The 25,008-nt window shown below is 39.9% G+C and overlaps 3 protein-coding genes across 3 annotated transcripts in view; all 3 read right to left on the bottom strand.

Annotated features, from left to right (window-relative positions):
• LOC139467141 (fibropellin-1-like) overlaps positions 1-25,008 on the bottom strand; it is a 198,139-nt gene that overhangs the window by 123,765 nt on the left and 49,366 nt on the right. The gene's annotated exons all lie outside the window — the stretch shown is intronic.
• Positions 18,183-20,601, bottom strand: LOC139466871 (uncharacterized). The gene is made up of 5 exons (XM_071248605.1): positions 20,477-20,601; positions 20,154-20,257; positions 19,935-20,010; positions 19,091-19,212; positions 18,183-18,259 (listed from the first exon to the last, which is right to left on the bottom strand). Exons 1-5 carry the CDS (start codon positions 20,599-20,601, stop codon positions 18,183-18,185), a joined length of 504 nt encoding a protein of 167 aa, XP_071104706.1.
• LOC139466870 (uncharacterized) lies at positions 22,569-23,760 on the bottom strand. Its single transcript, XM_071248604.1, has 5 exons — positions 23,727-23,760; positions 23,446-23,533; positions 23,097-23,200; positions 22,878-22,953; positions 22,569-22,710 (listed from the first exon to the last, which is right to left on the bottom strand). Exons 1-5 carry the CDS (start codon positions 23,758-23,760, stop codon positions 22,569-22,571), a joined length of 444 nt encoding a protein of 147 aa, XP_071104705.1.

The following is a 25,008-nucleotide window of genomic DNA, read 5'->3' as shown; positions in this document are numbered from 1 at the left end:
ACGTGTGTGTGTGAGTGGCTGCTTGTACTAGTCCGGACTAATGCCGAATTATAGTGCTAGCTCACTGAGATACCATGCCGCAGTTTAACATGAATACCACACTCAGACACAGTATACTGACTCCGAGCTGACCAGTCCTTGTTTTAGCCCATTTATGTCGAGCGCCAGACAGGGTAACAACAAGTACCATATTTTAACGTATTTTGGTATGTCGCGGCCGGGGTTCGAACCCCAAACCTTCCGCTTTCCGGGCGGACACTCTACCACTAGACCACAGAGGCGGTCCCATCTATACAGAAGTAGCAGTGGTATTCATAGTAGTTGTAGCAGTAGTCGTCGAAGGTCTCGACATTAACCAGTAGCAAGTTTTGTAGTAGTAGTAGTAGTAGCGGTAGTAGTAGTAGCAGTAGGAGGAGTAGTAGTAGCACTACTACCAATAGTAGTAGGGGTTGTCTTTTCAACAGTCAAAGGGATTCTAGCCCATTGACTTGTGAGTAAGGCGGTCGGGGATATGGCAGCTTACTGACCAAGAAAGATAAACAATGGCATTTATTCACAGGATGAAATCATAATCAGATATAAGGGTGGATTCATTATCAGTCGGGAAGTATCTAACTATTGAATACATACATACCTTTCCTCGTCTTCATATTGGGGGGCACGGGTGGCCCAGTCGTCAAAGGCGTCGCGATTCGCTGTGCAGAGTTGCGTTCCTTGGGCACGCCAGAAACCTATGATTGTGGGTTCGAATCCCGGTTCGCCACGATTATGTTTCTATGTTTGTGTGCACCATACCCGTGCTCGTGGGTTTCACCGAAGTGGTAAACGTCTGAGGCCTGCATTACTTCGGGCTTTCCTCCCACATTAAGTTGACACGCCGTGATATAACTGGAAAACTGTTAAAAGCGGCGTTAAACCAGACTAACTCACTCACTCACTCTTCATAATGCGCTCTCAAGTGGATACATGTAGCATTTCTCACAAGAACGAATGAGACAAGATAACAAGTCTTAACGAAGCCTATCTGCCAAACACCTGCTAGATCGCTGAAAGGCTTTGTTCATCGGGTTAAGTTTACAATAAAATACTTTCCCAAAAATATTTAACAAGTTGAACTCCCGCTGTGAAAGACGAAAGGCTGAGAATGGCTGATAGATAAAAATGCGGATTTATCTTGCTATGAATTAGGTTGGCTGGTTGGTTGGTTTGTTGTTTTACGCCGCACTCAGCAATATTCCAGCTATATGACAGAGATCTGTAAATAATCGAGTCTGGACCAGACAATCCAGTAATTGATATCATGATCATCGATCCACGCAATTGGGATCGATGACATGCATCAACCAAGTCAGCGAGCCTGACCACCCGATCCCGTTAGTCGCCTCCTACGACAAACACAGTCGCCTTTTACGGTAAGCATGGGTTGCTGAAGAGCTATTCTACCCCAGATCTTCACGGGTCTTATGAATTAGGATAGAAAATAGTAAAGGAGTATGATATCTTAAAGAAAATAACGTTGTTAACCCAAATTACATTTACAAATTTACAATGTCTCGAAACATTTGCCCATAACCCCATGTCCCCACAAACTATTACAAATAACGGAATTAGAATGCCCCCAGCTGTTATCAGCGTGGCCCCTGCTCGGTGAAGGAAATACAGCCCACGTCTGCGCAGATTTACTGAATATGCACTTGACAACGAGCGATACATGGCTGCTTAAAAAGATTTGTCAGGACCTGGTCGAAGTTTGATCAATCACATTCACCCTTGCTGACGGGCTACACATATCCCTGATTGTAATATGTATGTTTAGTCTGTATGTGTGCATCAGTGTTACCTATACTGATAACTTTTACGAACATTTTGATTAGCATTTTGGAAAGTTGGTGCGTGACAGTAAACACAGGATATTTTACATTCAAGGCTATTAGGATCTATACCGTAACGCCGCAACATGATAGAATAAATGAAGTTGTCATGAGTGTGTGGCTGCTTGTATTAGTCCCGAATAATGCACTTTATTGTGCTAGCCACTCAGATACCATGCCCCAGTTTAATATGAATACCCCTATCCGTGACAGAATACTGACTCCGAGCCGACCAGTCCTTGTTTATTTTACTGCTTAATGCCGAGTGCCTTGCAAGGTAACAACGAAGTAGAATCTTTAAGCGTCTTTTGGTATGACGTGTCTGGTGATCGAACCACCTGCCATTCGCTCTCCGTGCAGACGCTCCATCCAATAGACCACAAAGTCGGTCGATTTTCGCTAGAGAATGGAATGTGTTAACGCACACGCATGCAAATAACACTTCAACTTATTGAAATGCTGACTGGGAAACCTGTCAACAAACACTATCTTCAAGTTGATTTTGTTTGGACGCCACGAAGTCAGTCAAGCGGATATTGTAACACAGAAAGCCAAGCAGCCTACACGAACTGTTCACAAAGAAGATATTTCCTGAATGTCCATAGAAGGGTATCACATATTTCACCAAGACTGTATACACAATACGGCATGTGTTAAGTGGGTTTTAATGTCTTTGGGCACGCTTATTTTGTTAAGCGCATTTAAGCCTCCTTGTGGTTTTACCGAAGTGGTAAACGTCCGAGACCTGCATCACTTTGGGCTTTCCTTCCACATTAAGCTTACACGCCGTGATACAACTGGAATACTGTTAAAAGCTCACTCACTCACACCATTCATATTATTTTCACAGCTATTATTTACATCCAATGAAATCTATTTCTGTGGATAATCAAGACTGGTTGTTCTCTTGCATTGACGTTTTATAATCACTGCAATGAGAACTGAAATAAATTTCTCTTTGCCAAAATACATTAATCTACAATAAAAAGAACACAAACTTCCATGCATACATGAATGCTGTTTATGAAGGAAGTAAAGAAACATAAGACAATCGAAACAGTTGTCAGTATTTGTGCTCCCTGAAAACATTTGTTATTAGTGTTTGTGAATATGTCAATCCATTGGTAATTCACCATGGAAAAGAATTGAGACAATAAATAACTGTTAACATTTAGACTTTCTTCCAATATGGAACGTATTCTACTTTGCCCTCCACGAATCGGCTGGTGATAGGGGCTGAGTCGGTGTTACTCCGCCTTGTAGAGTATTACAGTTATTTCTCGGAGTTTTATTTTGGCGGGGTGGGGTGCATTTTGTTGGCGTTTATCACTTTGATGACATCCACGAGTACATGTATATTACTGACAAACTCCGAACCATAATCAGGGATAAGAACTCGGCTTACAACCCATGATAACTGATACAGGTTGCTACGGGAATTCTATACATCAAACCGCGGCGCCTGTGACACAAGGGCCACCCGTTTCCCAGCAATGGCTTCAGAGCAAGACGAGAGACGATTCAAATTCGGCTAGTGAGAGGTGTGGGTTTTCAATCTCTTTTATCAATACACAGGCAATACCACGGCGGCGGCACGGGTTGTACCAATGTAAGGAATCGAACCCAGGCCTTCGGCCATCGGCGTGCACAGCGAACACTGTAGTCAGTTTTCTACCCTACCGTCTTGGGATTTGATTATTCTGCCGTGATATAACTGTAATGTACCTGCCGACATCATATGAGCCATAACCAACTCGCAAATTGAATCAAGGGATTGACTGTGTATTTGTTTAGGTTTATTGGGGTATGAATCGAAAAACCGATGTGCAAACTGTATAAATCCGCGTAGTTTGCACATCAGCGTTCAGATTCATACTTCAATGAAAACATGTCTTGTCTACAATAGTTTAACCAAAAACAGTTGCATATATCAAAGGAGACGATATTGATAAACATTCCAGGTGTAGGAATACATACTGTCGCGTGACATGAATCAGATTATTGTTTAATGTATGCACATAACTTGACACGACTACAAAGTCAGTAGCTGATCAACGGAGAGTAACACCAAGGCACTTTTCACAAGACCTGTCAATCAAGGTGCCAGGCGAGAAGAACTGCAACAGGGATTCCCCGACATTCTGTAGTAATAAAAATACTACACCTTTGTGGCCGTGGCTTAGATTCGTACATTCATTGGGAAATGAATACAACAACACGTGACCAATTCAGCTAATCAGAATGCAGAGATTACAGTGAACACAACAAATATTTAATTATTTAGCAAATAAACAAAGATCACACGTGACATATCTTGTTTTACAGAACGTATCTAATGGAATACACAATTTCGAATTTGTCAAAATATATCTTTTTTTCATGTATACATATAATATTATAAAACTTTTTGCATTTAGAAATTTGTTTTTACGGTGGAAATAGAAGTTTGTGAGCACGTTAGCAGCCAATAATATAAAATAGACGTACGTGTGTATACAATATACATCGGTGAATCTGATATGTGATAAGTATTTGTTATTAACAACTATTTAACATGTACTTTCTCCTGTACTATGAAATGCTGATGTTTCTATTACTTATACGTGTTTGTGCATGCGATTATCAAATTGCTAAATGCACTCTTCAAAAGAAGAAACGCATAGGTGTTTTGAGAATTCCGATTATATTTTTTTCCCCAGCATTCGTCACAAATACAATTCTTATGTTTGATTCCCGTTAATCATGTCATGTTTGTTGTGGATTGCGCGCAAACACGTCTAAAAATGTTTTTTTTGTAAACGTTTATCAGCAAAAATGCAAAGGATGCACGGAAATTGCTTTCAGGAAAAGTTTACAGCAAAATGCACGTGCAAAATGTTTGAAACAAGAGTAGAGACACTGACTATAAAAGTCCGTACAAAATTCAGCAGCTCATTACGAATTTTCTGACGTGAACGGAGATCGAAAAATGCCAAGATTAACTGCAGCTGACCGAAATGTCGCCATTGGACGTTTGGAAGCAGGGGAGTCCCTGTCTGCCATTGCAAGACACTTCAACGTTCACCAAAGCACCATATCTCGACTATGGGATCGATATACCCGAACTAATTCGACTCAAGATCATCCAAGAAGTGGAAGACCAAGAGTGACCACCCCTGCTCAGGATCGGTACATCCGGTTGCATCACCTTCGAAATCGATTTGCTACAGCAACGGACACTTCAGGACAAGTGAACGCTTTAACCACTAGGCTACCCGACCGCCCCCCTGTACTTCTTCAAGAATCACTATCAAGTGATTTTACCAGGTGTTCGCAAAAAGGTGAGCCACTCGTCACAAACACATACAAAGGCATGTCAATTGTCAATTGCGAAGAATTTCCGACCGAACCATCAGAAATCGTCTGAGGTAAGGGGGAATTCGAGCGAGACGACCAAAAGTTGGACCTGTCTTGCGACGTCTAGACCGTCAATGACGTGTCCGATGGTGCAACAGAGTACAGGCATGGGATCTCAGGAACTGGCGACGCGTTTGGTTCAGCGATGAGCCACGTTTTCTTCTTCAACGACGGGATGGAAGACAACGTGCATACCGACGTCGACATGAACGTTTTGCGCCGAAATGCGTTCGACAGGTGGACCGATTTGGTTGAGGGAGTGTCATGATGTAGTGAGCTAAATCCTACACGGGTAGATCACAGATAGTGGTTGTCCAGGGCAATCTTACAGCAAACCGATACATAAACCAAATTCTGCGTCCGCACCTCCTCCGAACTTTGGACCGCCAGAGGGAGCTGTTCCAACATGACAACGCTCGGCCCCTCAAAGCACGTGCAACAGTTAATTTCCTTGATAATGAGAACTTCAATGTCCTTCCATGGCCGTCCAAATATCCTGATTTAAACCCGATTGAACATTTGTGGGACGAACTTGATCGACGCATCCGTCAACGTCACCAGCGTCCCCACACACTGGTACAACTCGTCAACGCCTTACAGGAGGAATTGCGAAGTATTCCCCACGAAAAAAACGACGACTTGTGCAATCTGTGCCAAGGAGGTGTCGAGCAGTGACGGCTGCAAGAGGTGGTGTGACCAGGTACTGACCATGACGCCCCCTTACGGCTACACATGTGCAATGACCGAACTGAATTAATGACAATGGCGACAGTGCTTTTGTGGATCACTGTGTCTAATTTCATTTGATTGTTTTCCCGCATATTCTGTGTAGATTCTTTTACATCCGCTTAATAAATATCCTTCTTTTTTAACTATGCGTTTCTTTTTTTTAAGAGTGTATGTCATGGTGTTTAGAATGATAAAACAAATGACTGTTGAAAATCCCAAAAGAAACTGTCCCGAATACAGGAGTAAACAGCAATCTGAAACAAAAGGAACTGAATTAGAGGAGTAGCATATACCGACACAACCTGATAGTAGCTAAAATGACTTCAAAATAATGGCTAATACAGTATAAGGGAGATAACTAGCTTACCGTATTGATTTCTCTTCCATTTCTCACTTGAACCTTTTTGTTTGCACTAACACGAAAAGGGAAGTTCTCGAAACTGTTTCAAATAAAGATGAACAATTGATATGCCTTTGTATGTGTTTGTGACGAGTGGCTCACCTTTTTGCGAACACCTGGTAAAATCACTATTTGATAGTGATTCTTAAAGAAGTACAGGGGGCGGTCGGGTAGCCTAGTGGTTAAGCGTTCGCTCGTCACGCCCGACATGGGTACAATGTGTGAAGCCCATTTCTGGTGTCCCCCGCCATGATATTGCTGGAATATTGCTAAAAGCGGCGTAAAACCAAACTAAAGAAGTACAGTGGACTCCTTATAATTATTGGAATTCTTTTATCATTTCAGTCACCTCAAACAAAGCACAAAATATATAAAGGTATTGCTACATGTCAGAAAAATATTATGTCATAAATTATATAAAATGTATAATATACACTTCCGTATCTCTGTCCTTTGAGTTGCTGTGAAATCTTGAAGGTGACAGGTCAGTAACATGCCATCCCTTGTGTCGTTAAATGCCAGCTTGTTTGCAGCGTTAAAAAAACGGATATTCAGTCATACTGCAGGACCATTTGTAATCATATTGTACCAGCAGGCTCATTCCTAGTAAATCTACATGTCCATGTGTACCACCTTATAGATCGGGGTTGTCCATTTTGCTTCGTGTAGCTTGTCAGAGGCACGGAGACTGACAACAAGAACATTGGCAGTCATTGACAGTGGTGACGAGTAACCGCGATGTAGGACAAGTTCTGCGACATCCTACTAACTGATATGAAAACCTATGTGTTTTGAAATAGTCAAGACTATGTGTAGTTAAATGTTGAACTTAAGTAATATTTGCTACGCCCATAACTACCCCTGACCCCTTTTCGAAATGTTTTGAGATATCAGACCTTTGTACTCTGTGAAGGTACACATTGTAAGAGAGCGCAATCATGGTAGAATGGAGAGAAACCTACTGCGCTCGGTCCCAAATAATAATAAGAGGTATCTATTCTACAGTGCGTCCCCATGAAAAACACAGTAGGTTTATCTGCTACCTCAACAAGTCATCATAGATCCTACCTCACATGGTGACGAGGATGAACCCTTGTTGTTTCGTGATGTTGAAATGCCATTCATGGGTATTGTACGATCGCTTCATATGATCCTCTTCAGGATTATTCCCCCTTGTCCATGGGTCTCGCGGAGTGGAATCCCACAAAGAAGCCGCCATAAAACAAGCACAATCGAGCATCAGAAACAAGAAGTAGTACATTTTTTACCGACACGCATATTTTCTTGGAATTGCATTTTCAAGTGATTCTCATCTTAGTGTGCATCTCACCTTAAAAGGGAATCGATTTGTCCCATTAAGTGTATATTTGGTTTGATGCTAACATTTACTGCGATTATCCATTATCGAAGGCTCTGACAAGGAAGTATATTCATATTATAATCATAATTGTTTCTTGTTTTACGTCGCACTCAGCAATATTCCAGCTATTATATCACAGCGTAAATAATCGAGTATGAATTAGACAAACCAGTGACCGATATTATGAGCAACCTGGCACACCGTCGCGTACAATGACGTGTAAGTACTTAATTCATCGAGCCTGACCATTCGATCCATTTGGTTGCAAGTTACAAAAGACATAATGATATTAGTTATTTATTTCGCACTGTAGACAATCGGCTCATTGTACATTTAGATAGTCAGGTCCACAATGGACATTGACGAGCTTCTGATATTCATGGGGGGCGCGGGTGGCCCAGTCGTCTAAGGCGCCGCGATTCGCTGTGCAGAGTTGCGTCCCTTGGGCACACCAGAAACCTATGATTGTGGGTTCGAATACCGATTCGCCCCGATAATGTTTCTAGGTTTGTCAGCACCATACCCGTGCTCGTAGGTTTTACCGAAGTGGTAAACGTCTGAGACCTGCATCACTTCGGGCTTTCCTTCCACATTAAGCTGACACGCCGTGATATAACTATGATAATGTTAAAAGCGGCGTTAAACCCAACTCACTCACTCACTCCCATGAACAACACTGTTTGTATAAAAAAACTTTCATGTTTGAAAAATCAGCTGTTCAGTCCCCTTTAAGTCCCATACACGTTTAGATCCTCTTCGAATTATCGTTTACTCGTGGTCACGTAGGGCAGTGTGCATCCCCTAGTATCTGGATCACTCTACTTTTATCAGTTAGAATATCATCTTTTCAATCCCAGTTTTAGATACTACTGATAACCCATCTCGTTAATGTTTTGTTTATAAGTTTGTATATTTGTTGTTTTACGCCGCATGCAACAATATTCCAGCTATATGACGGCGGTCTGTAAATAATCGAGTCTGGACCAAACAATCCAGTGATTGACATCATGAGCATCGATCCACGCAAATGGGATACAATGACATGTATCAACCAAGTCAGCGATCCTGACCACCCGATCCCGTTAGTCACCTCTTACGGCAAGCATATTCGCCTTTTACACTATACGTACTTGTGGATGCAGGTTAGGTACAAACTCCAGAATGCCAAAATCAAGGAAACACTTCGGGCAGAATACAAATGGAGACTTAAGAAAATCCGGAGCTCAGAGCTGAACGCTGGCATAATGTCAAAGCCACAAATACGTATGATTTACCCGTCTTTCCTTTTGGTGTTGTTCAACGAAACAAAAAAATCAGGGTATAGACACCCTAACACGAGGAATCACGTCAGACGATAGACCCCACCTCCCTAGATCTTCCTAATCTATTGAATGACATTGGGAGAGTACTCGAGTATGCTGCCGGGAATACAGTCCTTCTGACTATCTTGGTAATGCAGAAGGCTGCAGTGTTTCGGGGTCATGACATTCACCCAGACCCCTTTGTTGCCTTTATTTATTTATTTTAATCCGTAAATCATATAACAAGAAGTGGGTTTGGTGGTATATGCAAATATGAGTGAAATTCTGTTCAAGGCTTTATATCCTTATTATCAACTATTTCGGAATATAACATTGTAAGACTGAAGCTCAGTCAACATACTTTGTAGTTTTCCACCTGTATTGTTTCAGAATAATCATTTTAAGATTACTAAATTGATTCAATCTCGGAAGTAGATACTAAATTAAGCATTGATCTCGGTAACGCAACTACCAGTTATAGTGACAACTCCTGGTGGGAACGTGTACGTTACGAGGAATTTATATTTGCACAATTATCGTGAAAGTACATAACGCGTACACGTAGTTTCAGTTACGTACAATCTAGGCAATGTTGTTGAAATATGAATCGTTCATCTTCAAATATTTACAACACAGCCATCATAGAATGTTAGTAACACACGTAGAGTTTAAGACATGTACAGCGTGCAGCGTATTCACGAAATCCAGCATTCGTCCTAGCAGCCATTGAGGAGGTACTCATTAAACAAACTGTCCACGATTATTCCCGAAGGTCTCTGCCCAACAATGCACTATTTTCAGGATTTATAGTGGTAGAACAAAGAACACAGTCGTCAGTTCAAGGATTACCGCTTGATAAAATGCCCACTTGTTACCCGCACACAGAAGTAGTAAACATCGCAAATAAGACAAGGATACTCCCGCGATTTTCAGTAAATTTATACATGTGGGTCAACAGACGTATCTCACACTTTTTATTTACTAACATTGTGTAAGCCAACAGAAAATTGTCTGCATCACTGACAGATGCTCTTCATTTAATTTTGTTCATTATAAGCGATCACAATATGCGTTAATGCACACGTTAATGCAATAATGATTTTGTACGCATCGACATCGTCTGTTACTGGATGTTATGAAGTCATAGTTTATGATAAAATCACAGTCTTACACTGTTTATAGATTTCATAGAATGCACATGGATAACACGTTTGACACATTTAAATCTTGCTTTCGTCTTCTGATTTAGCGTGACAAAACTCTTGTGAATGTCACACATCGTTATCAACTGAAGTACTGAAAATAATTAAAATTGGAGAACATCTATTTGTCTGATTATTTTCATTAAATGTTACCGTTAAATGTGTTAAATGTGCTCACCCTTTCGCGAACACCTGGTGTCATCAGTATTTGATAGTGATTCATGATAAAGGATACATGCTCATGGCACAGTCGGAATCGGACAGTCGACTCTGTTTTTGGAAGAGATTTGTCATGAATATGGAAAGGGTTTTTTTTGCTAGCATTTACTGTGTGGCCCTGAACTGTTAAACAAAATGCAAAGTTAAACTGACACTACAACTTACTTACAGTCTTAGTAACAACCCCATCAACAAGTATCACACAACCATGTGCAGACATGACTTGTTTATTCGCTCGTACATTTATATCTGTGTTCTGTCAAGAGTTTTGAACATAGTGTATGTCCACCTTGCACAAAACCAACATAAATTTAAACATATCTGCCGTATCTGAGAATTATAGGATCAACCCTACCCTTAGCCTGGCGGTCTGTGTTTTTTCTGCGCTAAAACTATTCCGTCGCTAAGACTGAAACCGATGTTATGTATTTTGAATAATTAACATCACATTTATCCACTAGGCTACCAGACCGACCCACATATAGTTGATATATCCATGTCGTGATAAACAGTTGTATTCAAGATCTGAATTTAAATCTTGCTGTGCTAACACTTATGATATATAGTAGTCGGAAAAGAAACGTCACCATGGATAGATATATGAGAAACCTTATTTGTCCAAACACTGTAAACATACTTTGAGACATATTAAAAAGACGAAATTTGGCAAAACGGATCATCAAAGATGAAATTAAAGTGTCAAATGTTCTTAAAGTGAAAAACAACACTAGTCTCTGAGAAAAATGGCATCACAAGTCAGTATCTTGTTTGTCCGCCATGTGCATTGATGACTGCCGTGCAACGTCGACACAAGGAATGGATGAGGCGGTTTATGAAGGCCATAGGCACTAAGCCAACACTCTGAGGAACGCCTGATGCAGTTCAGCTGCAGTTGACGGCCTTGGTCGGACGTCATTCAGCCGTCTTTGAAGCTCGTCCCACAGGTGCTCAATAGGATTTAAATCGGGACTGAAGGCAGGCCACTGCATGGTTCTGATGCCATTCTGATGGAGGAAATCTCTTGTTGCTCTCGCAGTGTGGACACGGGCGTTATCATGCTGAAGCTCGTGGTTGCGTCGACGTGCCAAATGAGGTATGGAGTGTGGTCTCAAGAATTGATCAATGTACCGAGCTGATGTGACACAATTTCGTATCCCTGATGCTCTGGAAGACCACAGGGCCTACCCTCTGTGCAAGACCAATTCCACCCGACAACATGATGCTCGGACCACTCGTAGAGTCTCTGTCAACAACACAAGCATCCGAATAACGTTCGCCACGGCGTCGCCAGACTGGTGTCAGAATGGATCCTCGATGTGGCCTGTGACAGTTGAGGTGTCTGCTCGTCAATCGTCGACGTACGGTGTCCGCACTAATGTGTCGCTGGTGCGTCCCCATGGTCTGTCGAGCAGTTTCCCCAGCAATGAGAAAGCGATTTTGAAGATGCTGTCAAACAATCTGACGATCCTATCGTCGGGTGGTCACCCTTGATCTTCCAATACGTAGTCGGTCATCTGTAGTGTTGGTGGTCTGGTACCGTTGCTGGAGCCTGTATACGTTGTCCTTACGTTGACTTGAAATGCATTGTCTACTTGCCGGGCGGTTTGTCCAGCTTGCAATCGCCAAAGGGCTTGGTGTCGCTGATTTCTTGTCAATCGTGGCATTCGGTAGCAATTCAATAAAGTATGAATGTTCTCCGATCTTGGTGGATTTTTATAGAGCAAGAAATGGGGGAACGCATGTGCGTTTCAATTTACACGGTACTCACGTACATCGGGTTACCATGGCCATTGCCGTGATGCGTTAGGGCGATCGGTTTTATTGTCATCTGCTCTGGGTTTTTCATCATCACATGGTAGGAGTACTGGTGAGTGGCGTCAGGCAACAAGCAAACACTCTATTATGCAAATTGTCTGAGTTGCGGGTGCTAACTGCAGGGCAGGGCATGCGTACTCTTTTTTGCCAACACCTGTTGCCAACGAGGAACTTCTGTCATCCATTCATATACTTTTCATCTCCATGTTGCGTTTTTCGCCTAATGGAATCTGTTTCGTCCGATAATCAACACCGTTTATTCTCTGGCGTTGACGTTACTTGAACTGGGTCGATGTTTCTGCTGGTGGTCTGAAGTTCCCGAGTTTCATTACAGAGTCAGAGTCATTTATCAACTACATTAAAACAATTGACATAAGCAACAGAATTTTTGAACCTGTACACAGCAAACGTACCTATAACACATTGTTTTTAGCTTCAACAAAATCAGTAAATGCGCCATTGTGTATCGGGATTTGGTGTTCCATGGCTTCATTGTCGGGTTTGTTCAAAGGCCACCGTTACATGGTAGGAGTACTGGTGTGTGGTGCCGGGCAGGAAGCAAACACTTTTAAAATGCAATTAATGTCCGTGGCAGGTACTCCCGGTAGGGCAAGTTATGCTAACCATTTTAGCGAACACCTGATTCTCGCTGTCATCGCCGACTTTCATTGATCCATTCATATACTTTTCATGGTTATTTTGCATCTCAGGCCCAATAGCATCTGTTCCGACAGATAATAAGGCTGTTTCAGTAACAGTGGCATTGTCATTCTAGAAAATCAAAAAGGACGCTCCTGCAGTTTAAGTAAGTAAAACTTACAAATTGTGTCCTCTATTTGACAAGTTAGTGTTTGTTGCTTTACGCCACCTCCTGCCACACGACGGCGGCTGCAAAAGGTCGAGTCAATACAAGTACTGTTACAAAACCCTGTCCAAATTCGAAAGAAATATCTTCAACAAGCCAAGTCGACTGTACGATTCCGACTATATCATGAGCATGTGTTTATGAATCACTATCAAATAGTGATGGTATCGCTGCCCGTAAAGATCCGGGGTAGAATAGCAATAGAATAGAATAGTCGTCAGCAACCCATGCATGAAATAAATGAAACTGCATTGAGTAACTTTGCCAATCCGAGCGGAAATTCTGATTCATATGCATTTAAAAACAGACCAGCAAGAAAGGGGGGACAATATTGCCCATGGGGATGCCTACTTCTCGCTTAAATGTCTTATCCTCCAATTGTTATTCCTCCCCGACTAGTTAGTTAGTTAGTTTTATTCTGACTGAAGGAGAGCGCCATGTAGGTTTCTCTAAAGAAATTGGAGTTTTTAATATGAAATGAGAGTGACTTCAACTGGAAATGTTTTAACCAATCGCCTGCCACATTCTGTGACTTGGCCATGTTTCGTAGTGTAGATAATCCATGCATTTTGTTCATTTTGTTTTTGAAAGAGCTCAATATGTTCAGGGGATTTATATATCCCCTTTCGCTTAAGGTAACCGGTCTCTTGTTCGTAAGTTTAAACTATTGCGCATTGAGCGATTATCTCCTTTAGCTATAGGCGGACCCGTGAAGATCCGGGGTGGAATAGGTCTCCGGCAAACCATGCTTGCTGTAAAAGGGATCGGGTAGTAAGGCTCGCTGACGTGGTTGATGCACGTCATTGTATCCTAATTGTGTGGATCGATGCTCATGATATCAATCACTGGATTGTCTGGTCCAGACTCGATTAATTTACAGATCGCCGTCATAAAGCTGGAACATTGCTGAGCGCGGCTTTTAACAACAAACAAACTAAACAAAGTTATAGACGTAGTATAGTGCTTCATCACGCAATGTCCTTGCAATGCTATACATCGTAACTTATTCAAGCTGTATCACTCAGAGTGAGTGAAAATCTCCCTTACCCGAATAGATCTATTGCGTACTACCTTTGCAATGTATAGTATGTTTTTCAGGCAGCCGAGAAAGATTCAGGGATGAATCCAGGTCAAGTGTGAAACGCGCACTCAATTTTTCTCCCTTCACACTGTCATTGTAATTGATTGCTCAACACGATTAAATAACAGGATTCTAAATGACTTTTTTCAATAAGAAAGACATGATAATCAACGGGATTAATATGTATGGTTCTTGCTGTGTATAGTTAAGCACAGTATGGTTTCAAGTAGTTCACTGTTAATGTATTGTTCATACCGTGTCATGCGGCGGTTTACTGCATGGTTTATTGTTTTGACAGTTTTTCTTTCTTGATAATTGTCGGTAATAATTATGAAGAACTGTCCCTTTTAACTGAGTGTACCAAATTCTTTATAACGATTGAGCATTATTTGTGATTCTCTTTTTTGTTTGTATTATATTCAGGACAGTGCACAATGCTGATCATCTTCTAAGACATCACATGTTTCACAGACGTTGATCCCAATGTGGTTGATGTTTTTGTTTTTCTACTTGTTTCAATTCTTAGCTTTTGATTACCTAAACGAAGTTTTGAGAAAAGAGTTTATTCAGTATTGAAGCCCTCGTGACCAAGAGTACAATTTCTTTCATATTACATGAGTACGATAGTGGCATGTGGATGTACAGTAAACTACGGATTTAACGAACACGCTTAAAACGAACTGACGGATATAACGAACTTACTTTTTGGTCCCGACTATTTGCTGTAGTTATGCTGTATATATGCTTATAACGAACTACGGTTATAACGAACTAAAATTAGTAGTCCCTTTGACTTCGTTATAACCGTACTTTACTGTATTACGTAATTTCTAAATATAAAAGTATATATCTATAAATACAAAATTATCTTTAACACAGACTAACACTTCTGCTTAATGGTAAACTGGCAAATTTCTCTTTAGATAAAGAGCAAAACCTCTGATAACATTAACGTTTTGGGGTGACATCAGAGAGGCAAATTTCTTTCTTGATGGACAATGATGACAATAACGAGGAATTAAACTGCTTTTCTCGTAATATGGGCAAACAAGTGAAAAATGATATTCATCTTCTAATGCTAATAAATCACAATTTTCACAGAACATTAATTCAGGTTGTATAAAATGTTTGCTTAAGGGTTGTTTTTGTACTTTTAACCCATGTGCTAAACATCGAAATTTCGCCAAAACTCTTACAAGATCCTTATTAAAGCATGAGGTTAAAAAGTGTTCAGTTTCCAATGGTGATTTATATGACGCAGAATGGTTCAGGAACACAGACTTGTTAATCTTTTGACTCCAGTTTTGATCAACAATGTCAAAACATCTTCTTTTGAATAATTCCATAAAACAATGTATATGTCCACAGTCCTGCGATATCCACGCATAACCAAAACCAGATTCAAACAAAAGCGTTCTCACATGAGATGCCAAATTAACACTACCATTATCAGCTTGAACTTTCAGCATTTTATAACAAGCATGTGGAAGTCTATTTGAATTCATGCGTATCAATCTACACCAATATCTTATACGTCGGCTGAAATAAATAACACGTAGATGATAACGACCAACTTTACCAATAACCCTATTAGATAATGCTTTATTACTGATTGACAAATATCTCTTTAAAAAAACTTTAGACTTTTTTTATACTTCTCTAAATGTAAATCACCAAATTTCACTTCCATAACAAGCAATTGGAGCTATTTTACTATCGAATATCGAAACAATTACCTTAAATGACAAGTACGGTTAGAGCTAAGCCACCTTAAAAACAGGAAAACATGCTTTCTTGGCCTCTGTCGCTAGGGTTCCACAGGCCTAGGACCACAGAAAACGTGATGAAAAGACAATGCCCAAGTATTTATAATACATAAATAATATATGCGGGAAGTTTCATTGTAACTTATGTTTCCTGGTCACTCGGTGACGGCGGCTTCCTAGTAGAATGTAACAATTGACAGGGAATGGGCAGATGGTCAGACTCCGTTCTGCTGTGTACATATAAATCTTTGATAGCATTAAAATTGTTTGAAGATGCAAGAAAATATTCTATCAAACTGAACGAATTTGGGCCTATGTACGTAAAACTGCCTTCCACGCCACCTCTATTCCGTCCATTCACAATCTGAATTCCCCATTGTTTACATATATTTGATAATGACATACCAAACTTATTTGTTTTCTCATCTTGTGATTTTCTTCTTTCACAGAACATATCTGTTTCATACATCCAACCTAGATACAACAATTCAACATCACTTTCATTCTCTTAAATGAGATCATCCTAGGATGCAGTTCGCGCATTATGGTCACCATATAGAACCATATCAATGTCTGCGCCATACTCAGACTTAATACAAGATATCATTGTCTCCAGTTGAATTCCGTCATCACCCGCCAGATCGCGGTATAGCAAGGACGCTTCCGGAAGCACATACAGTCCACCGAGGTTGACAGGTTTCACGTCAGACTCAAGCCTCACAAACACACACTTACCCAAGTCACTGTGGATTCAGATGAGCTGAGGTGACCTTACTGAAGGCCTTACCCCTGGCGTGTGAACTAGTGACCCCGACAGGGCGCGGGCATGGAATATGTGCAATAACGCCATTAAGTAGTTAGTACTAACTATAATTACTGATCCAAAAAGGTATGTGAGAATGTATTAGAAATGGATCCAAGGTTTCAAGAATATCCAAATCATAAGAAAGGGATAATGTATGAGGTTTTCTTTCACCATTATGCTGTTACGTCTTGATATAAATGAAATAATGTGAAAAGTGACCTGTGTCTGGCATGGATATACTTGGAAGAGGTGACAAAGATATAGCGTCATGTAGAAGACCCACAAGAGGTCTGTTGCAAAATATACAAGGGTACCTTGATGACTAGCAAAGACGACAAACTGTCTGCAATAACAATTGCGTGTGCCTGCATGCTTACATTTATTTAACCAGAATGTATAGCCAGAGGGATGACTTTACCTTTCCGATAGTCAACTTTGTCTTTATGTCGAGAAATATTCCTCCAGCTCCAACCTTTGAGGTACAATCGAGCATGCTCTTTCCACCAAGATTTGAAAGAACGTAATATGACTCTTGCTCAGAAGTCGTTCGATCCACTTCACAACATTCAATGCCTCCGTAAAGTTTTCTTAAAGATTTATGATAGACATAAGGAGGATATTTCCAAATCTGACACATCAATTGCAAGAATGATGTCTCGATGCTATTCCCTATTTTGACTTGTACCATATGATCCCGTGGTTTCTTTTTAGGTGAACAATTGCCTTGCCTTTGGTTGTGTTTGTGACGGATGCCATCGGTGGAGCAGGATAGGCTCTCCTGTTCGGGAACACCTGATCTCATCACTATTTGAAAGTTTTTCATAAACACATGCTCATGTTATAGTAGGAAGTATGTGCGTGCGTTGGTGTGGTCAATTAAGTCATGTCCGTATGTTGTACCGCATTTGAATCATGTGATCCTTCTCATAGATGAAACAACATAATGCAATCTAAGCTGATATAACACTTTATTACATAAATGATATGCTGATAGTTCAGTACATTTTAAAAACTAATGTTAAGCATATTTGGAGAAAGAGGAAATCATGAATACATTATGCCTTACTTCTGCTATCAAAGTGACTGAAGAGTTGATGGCATTTACTATTCGTCAGTGGCCTTTTAGGAGGAACCACGTCATCAGTAAACGTCATCAGGTTGGCCCAATTAAGTTGATTACAAGTCATTTTTCCCCTTTAATCAGTTTGAAGAATCTGTATTCGTTTTCGCTTCACATTTTAATGCCCATCGTATCATGTGAATTACAGGAAGTTCTATCAATGTCAAGAACAGTAATGTTAAATAAGAACTGTAACGTTGCAAACCAACTACAAACATTTCAAAAGCAGGTTTATATTGCGATTGTTTCGGGTTAACAAAAAAACGTCATCAGGGCGAAGGGGAGCAGAACACTCGTACTGTACATTCCCAGGGTGGAAACTGCGGTATCTATACAAGAAAGAAAATCAAAGAGATTACACATTTCTTTGCTAAAAAGAATGTTCAGATTCACCTTTCAGATTTAGTGATATTTTAATCTATTGGTATGATTTCAAAACCAAAATATTTATTTGTTTACTATTAGTTTAATATGAACATGTGACCACATTATTACCAGATTGTTTACATAAATTCAACACGTCAATGCTAGAAAATCACCAGTGTCGGTATAGCTCTCGAAACAGATTAAATAGGGCCAAAAGCACCACCACTCACAAGCGTTTGTTTGAAAACTGACGAAATAACTAAGAGTTTGTTCGCACAGTTAACTTGCCTTTGCATGTGTTTATGACGGGTAAAATCGATGGGGCAGGATACCCTCACACTTTCGCGAAAACCTGATGTCATCACTATATGATATTGATTCATAAACACATGCTCATGAATATAGTCAGAATAGTACAATCGACTCTGTTTTCAGCACAGATTTCTTATGAATATGTAAATGATCCACGTCGTTGGGTACTACACCATACTGAAAATCAAGTCACCAAGCCTTTCGCTAAGTTCATGCCACGGTTGATGCACATGTTTAATTACACTTTTCAGTGTAAGCGGAATTTGTGAATATGAGGATCAAGGCAAAAAATCGTCGTATCAACATACAATGGGAAAACGACAAAAAGTCAATACTTTAATTCCTACGCGCACATTTCAGACTGATTGAATAGATAGCTCATCAAGCCTAAAAATATATATTTACCTTTATTACATGCATGGACCAATTATACATAATTGCAAAATGAACTCATAGGCAATTGACAACTGGATGATACTTACTACATGTGAGAGCTGTAAGTCTCCCTTTGGGCTTGTCTATTATATCCGAGGCTTTGACTCCAGTCTCGCATGTATCTATATCTCCTGCATCAGTGAGACATTGGATGTAAGTCTCAAGAGGCCTAAAACAAATAACATGGTGTCCTGTATTACTAATACTAATACTGTTTCCATATTTAAATATGTGTCACTACGTATTGGAAAAACACTTTACCTCGGTTTTGGTAGACAGAGCATGGCCTGGGGATAGGGAAAAACCAAGAGGGCGAAGCCCCCGCGGTTTTTCCCGACCCCCAGGGCATGTTCTGTCTACCAAAACCGAGGTAAAGTGTTTTTCCATACTTATAAACCGAAAAAAAAGAAACTTAAAACAACATTTATCAACATTTTTATGTTTCGAACATACTTTCCATGAACCTTAGGAAACGCGCGTAAAATATCTGTTGCTGGCGTACGGATCTTGAAAAGGACATTCTAAAAACCAGTGAGGCTTATCAACACCTCGGTGTACCTCGTGGTACACTCACTGGGCTACATATATGAAGGTTGCGAGTTCGATCCTCGGGAATATAAAGAAAACATTTGTCATTTGATGTTACATTTCATTACATGTTACAATCTGAACGGAAGTTATACTAATAAAATACCCAGGACATTATATAAAATCCCAGGGACATTACAACGTCCCTGTTTACGAGATTTAACCCGAATGGAAAGTAAAACCTCACAATAGGTTTTAATGCATATAGAAGGAAGTCTCTTACTTAAAAGCGATCCCAATGAATAGGTTTATAAATTAAGTAAACATTAAAGTAATGAAGATAATATGACAATATGATTTTACCCGCAAGCGTTGTTCTCGGAGAGATCGCTTCCCCAGAATGTCTTTTGGCATGTACAGGGCGAATCCAAAACTGGGTCTAAAATCAGAAAGGAAACACTACCGGCATCATTCTTTTATGTCCTTGATACACCTTTTGAGTAGCTATTGTGCAACAGAAAGAGACAAGGAAAGGCTTCTTATCCAAATACAACAAACACTGCATAACGATTGAGTGCTTACTGCAAGTAGCATCTTTGATTTTCGTCGCCTGATCTGTTGACAGGTCACATCCAGCTGATGTTCCCGCCGCAGTCTCGAGACAGTCTAGGTACGTTTTCAGATGTCTGCAAAATAGACTTTTCCTAAAACATTTTGTACTTCATGTATCTAAAAAACAACTGATCGTATAAGGAATTCGATTGGTTGCATGATATACGTTAGACGCGTTCTCATTACCATTGACAATATTTAAATACATGTGTGGGTCATGGGGGGAAGAAGTAGATCCCTTAGTGTGACCTTTCGTCTTTTGTATCTGATAATGACATTGGGTTCCTACATACCCACAGTCCTCATCTGTTGTGGCACTGTCGTACGTGTCTGTACATGCAGCACAGGTTCCAGCAGGTTCAGGACCTGGTGTGAAAACGCATGTAAGAAACAATAACACAAAGATATCAGGAAACATTATGCTCACCTATATGAGTAGTGTCACTACCCAAAGAAACGTTGGCGATGAACATACTGTGTTTATCTTGTCTTTAACAACTGGAGGTTATGATATTCATTCAAAACATGCATTGAAAGCAGTATTTACCAAGCGCATTTTAGGCCGAGGTTAGATTCCTGTAATACGTATGTATATATCCAATAAAACCAACAATATTTATGCAAGAAATACGGTTTTATGTACCCAGGGTGTAAACTGTAGCATCAACAGAAGAGAGGATATAAAAGCGATTACACATATTTCTTCCCCACGTTGTTAAAAAAAGACACCTTATACACTGTAGAGACATAGTGTTGTGTTTAATATATATTTGTATGAATCAAAACCACTTGATTAGATTTACTACGATAAATTGAAGGAGACCACGTATTACAAAATTTCATATTCATTTATCTATGTATTATCCAACTATGTGTAATACCACGATTCATGTTATCATTCACACATGCACGTGTCATGTTGGATGAAATACCTACATTTGCAATGTATTTATCGCCTTTCCATTTCTTAGCTGTTGGTTGTTATGCTAGTTAACCCATTGTAGTAATTATTGTAAACTTTTATGTTTCTTCCAAAATATCAAATTGATTGCCATCATCCGACGTAAATGACAGCTTAAATTATAAATCTACATCTACTACAACAACCCTTGACATTCAGTATATTTAAATGGTCTGTGCGTCTTCTATTGTTAAGACCTATGAGGGGCCATGAGTGGGTCGACTAGGTCATGATGAAATGAAAATTGCAGTATATGTACTATGTTCATCCAATAGGGGGTAAAAAGGCATAATCCATCCATCGCTGTTCGTGGTTGACGAGCCATATTATAACAATTAACTACAATAAGTAGAGCCTGCAAAATGCAATAAGGTATACATTTATTCGTAAGAGAATCATCAGTGTCGATTATCTTCCGAAATAATTTTTCACATGGCGTAATGGGCAGTCCAGAGATGACATTCATGTGAATTGATCACTGAAAATTTGAGATGGCACCAGATGTTCTCGACAAAGGTACGCTTGCCTGGTCTACTTGTAGCACCACCACTCACACAATTTTCATCAATTAGTAAGTGTTCGTTGCCCAACGCCGCACCCAGTTATAATGCTAATCGGCGGTGGCCTGTAAATAATTGAGTCTGGACCAGACAATACTCACTGACAACTAAGTCACCAAGCCTCCTCGGTAAGTTCATGCCATTAAAAACATTGTTGTATATATTCAAATACTGAAGTATTTCAAGCGGAAGTGTTTTTATATATCAATATACAATTGGCAAAGAACGAAAAAGTCAATATTTATTTTCTACGTGTACATTTCTTAGTTATTGAATGGAAAGCTCGGGCAAAACAAGTCTGAATCCATACTCCCACACTATTTTTTTCGTCACTAATATCATAATTATTCATTAAGAAAAGATTGCTTCCGTGGTCTAGAGGTGGAGCGTCCGTTGAGTGAGCGGAAGGTCCAGGGTTTTATCCCCGGCCGTGTCATACAGAAACACGTTAAGAGTTAATTGATGTTACTCTGCCTGGTGTTCGGCAATGAGGGGATAAAAGAAGTACTGCTCAGCTCGTACTCAGTATACTGTGTCTGACAGGGGTATTCATGTTAAACTGCGGCATGATATCTCAGTGGGATAGCACTATCAAATCGCCATTAGTCAGGACGATTTAAAGCAGCCAGACAGATATACAGCTGCACAGCCACACACACACGTGCATGCCCGTCTCTATATAAATGCAACAATCTTGAACGCGACGTTGAGCTTAATTTCACCTTTACAATAAGAGAATAGTTGTTTGTCAGTGATAACCTATGAATACATGGAAATATACCATTGCCACTGGTACCATACCTTATACGATGCATGAAACTATTAGATTTAATTGTAAAATGAACTCATCGGTATTCAACAACATCACACTGCATGATTCTTACCACATGTAAGAGCTGCAAGTCTCCCCTTGGGCTTGTCTATGATAGCAGAGGCTTCGGTTCCAGCCTTGCATGTATCTTCATCTCCTGCATCAGTGAGACATTGGATGTAAGTCTCAAGAGGCCTAAAACAAATGACATTGTGTTCTATATTACAAATAACGTAAATGTAAACTGAATACGAATAATTGCTTATAGCATCTAATGTTAATACTGTTTCCATATTTCAATAAGTGTCACTTCATTAAGTAAACATTAAAGTGTTGAAGATAATATGACAATATGATTTTACCCGCAAGCGTTGTCCCCGGACAGATCACTTCCCCAGAATGTCTTTTGGCATGAACAGGGCGAAACCAAAACTGGGTCTAAAATCAGAAAGGAAACACTACCAGCATCATTCTTTTATGTCCTTGATACATATTGTGAGTAGCTATTGTGCAACAGAAAGAGACAAGGAAAGGTATCGTATCCAAATACAACAAACACTGCATAATGATTGAGTGCTTACCGCAAGTAGCATCCTTGATTGTCGTCGCCTGAGCTGTTGACAGGTCACATCCAGCTGATGTTCCCGCCGCAGTCTCGAGACAGTCTAGGTACGTTTTCAGATGTCTGCAAAATAGACTTTTCCTTACATTTTGTGCTCCAAATATCTTGAAAACTACTGAAGGTATTTGGAATACCAGTGGTGGCATGATATACACATGTACGTTAGACGCGTTCTCATTACCACTGACAATCTTTAAATACATGTGTGGGTCATGGGGGGAAGTAGTCGAACGTACACAGATCCCTTAGTGTGACCTTTCGTCTTTTGTATCTGACAATGACAATAAAAACATTGGGTTCCTACATACCCACAGTCCACACCTGTTGTAGCACTGTCGTACGTGGATGTACATGTAGCACAGGTTCCAGCAGCTTCATGACCTGGTGTGAAAACGCCTGTAAGAAACAAGAACACAAAGATATTAGGAAACATTATGCTCACTTGGATGAGTAGTGTTACTACCAAAGAGACGTTGGCGGTAATGTACTGTGTTTGTTTTGGACTTACAAATCAGAAGTTACGATTCAATTAATGCAACATAAGTAGTAGAAACCTATCATTAACCTAAGCTAACAATATGCAACTCACATAAAAGGAGAGGGAACACTACCAACGTCCACATCCTGTATGCACCTGGTTGTTGTCTGGCCAGACCCCGCCGTGGTACAAGCTGTCAACATGGGGAGGTGGAGCTTTATAGCCTATGTTGCTATGGTGTAGTTTGTTGACAGGGACACAGTTTGAAGCATACTCCCAAACACTATAAATTCTCCCTACTTTTAGCTTTACCACACACGGTGATTTTAGATTTTTTTACGGACGTCTTTGGTATCTTTTTTACATTGCTTGAAGGTTGTTTATAAGACGTTAATGACCTGCATGCTACCCTTCTTTGTTTTGTTCACGAAAACGAAAACAAGACAGATAAGGTAACGTTTATTTCTCATTAAAAATTCAATTCTTATAGAAAATTCTAAACTAATCCTATTTTGTATATACCTGTAAGATGTTTAAACTGCCTTTGTCACAACCTGATCATAGAAGATTTTATTCTGAACACCACTGATCACTAATCACCAGGAATCTTTTTTTTCACGAATCTGTTATCAAGGTTATGTAGAAATATATGAAATTGGAATATATCCGTTTAGGTCATCGGAATGTTACTAACTTACATTTTCAGGATTTGCTCCCTACATCTGTGTGGTACATGCACTGACAAGAAGTGTCAAGGGTTGAGCAAGCAACTAAATTGGAATCATTATAATTCAGAGTAATATTTGGAACAAATAACAATAAGGCTGAATAGATTTTCATTTAAAACAAAACTCATGTAAAGATGAGCGTTATTGAGGGTTTAAGTAGTTGATTTCAAATTTGAATAATAATGGAATTTGATCTGAAAAATATGTCGCCGAAAATACTGACACAAAAAGAAATCGACAGGCACAAAAACTAAAAGACTGAAAGATGTTTTTCCTTTTTTCTTAAAACATTTCATAGTTTAGTGAGTGAAACAAATATCTCGTTTTACAGCTGCAGTTTATAACAAATATCAAGTCGTAATGCAAAAACCTTTCTCCCTCCCCAAAACATCAAAACAACAAACGGTCGGTCCTTAAGGGCGTATAAATATATTGCTGCTATGTAAGTGCATAGTAGAATTTATTTGCACTGATTGCACTTTACGATACACTGTTAACACAGCTCTCAAGAACCTAGAAACAAGTTCCCCAAATTTACATCTTTGTACAAACAGGGGAATAAGCAACACCCAGACCAATTGAAGGAAAGCACAATACCCTTTGCACCTAATCTATGAAGGACATAAGTATTTCATACTTTTCATCGTCACTCATTCATTCATTTA

The sequence above is a fragment of the Haliotis cracherodii genome, unplaced genomic scaffold (assembly GCF_022045235.1).
Source record: "Haliotis cracherodii isolate W230 unplaced genomic scaffold, xgHalCrac1.p SCAF_19, whole genome shotgun sequence".
NCBI lineage: Eukaryota > Metazoa > Mollusca > Gastropoda > Lepetellida > Haliotidae > Haliotis > Haliotis cracherodii.
This window is presented reverse-complemented; position numbering and strand designations above follow the sequence as displayed.

Excerpts from the sequence above, each read along its gene's own strand:
- LOC139466870 (XM_071248604.1), bottom strand. The coding sequence starts at position 23,760 with ATGTGGACGTTGGTAGTGTTCCCTCTCCTTTTAT. Across the intron at positions 23,534-23,726 it reads AGTGTTCCCTCTCCTTTTAT|GCGTTTTCACACCAGGTCAT; the intron begins GTGAGTTGCATA and ends TGTTTCTTACAG. Across the intron at positions 23,201-23,445 it reads ACAACAGGTGTGGACTGTGG|ACATCTGAAAACGTACCTAG; the intron begins GTATGTAGGAAC and ends TCTATTTTGCAG.
- LOC139466871 (XM_071248605.1), bottom strand. The coding sequence starts at position 20,601 with ATGTTTCCTGATATCTTTGTGTTATTGTTTCTTACATGCGTTTTCACA. Across the intron at positions 20,011-20,153 it reads AATCAAAGATGCTACTTGCA|ACCCAGTTTTGGATTCGCCC; the intron begins GTAAGCACTCAA and ends TTCTGATTTTAG. Across the intron at positions 19,213-19,934 it reads TCCGAGAACAACGCTTGCGG|GCCTCTTGAGACTTACATCC; the intron begins GTAAAATCATAT and ends TATTTGTTTTAG.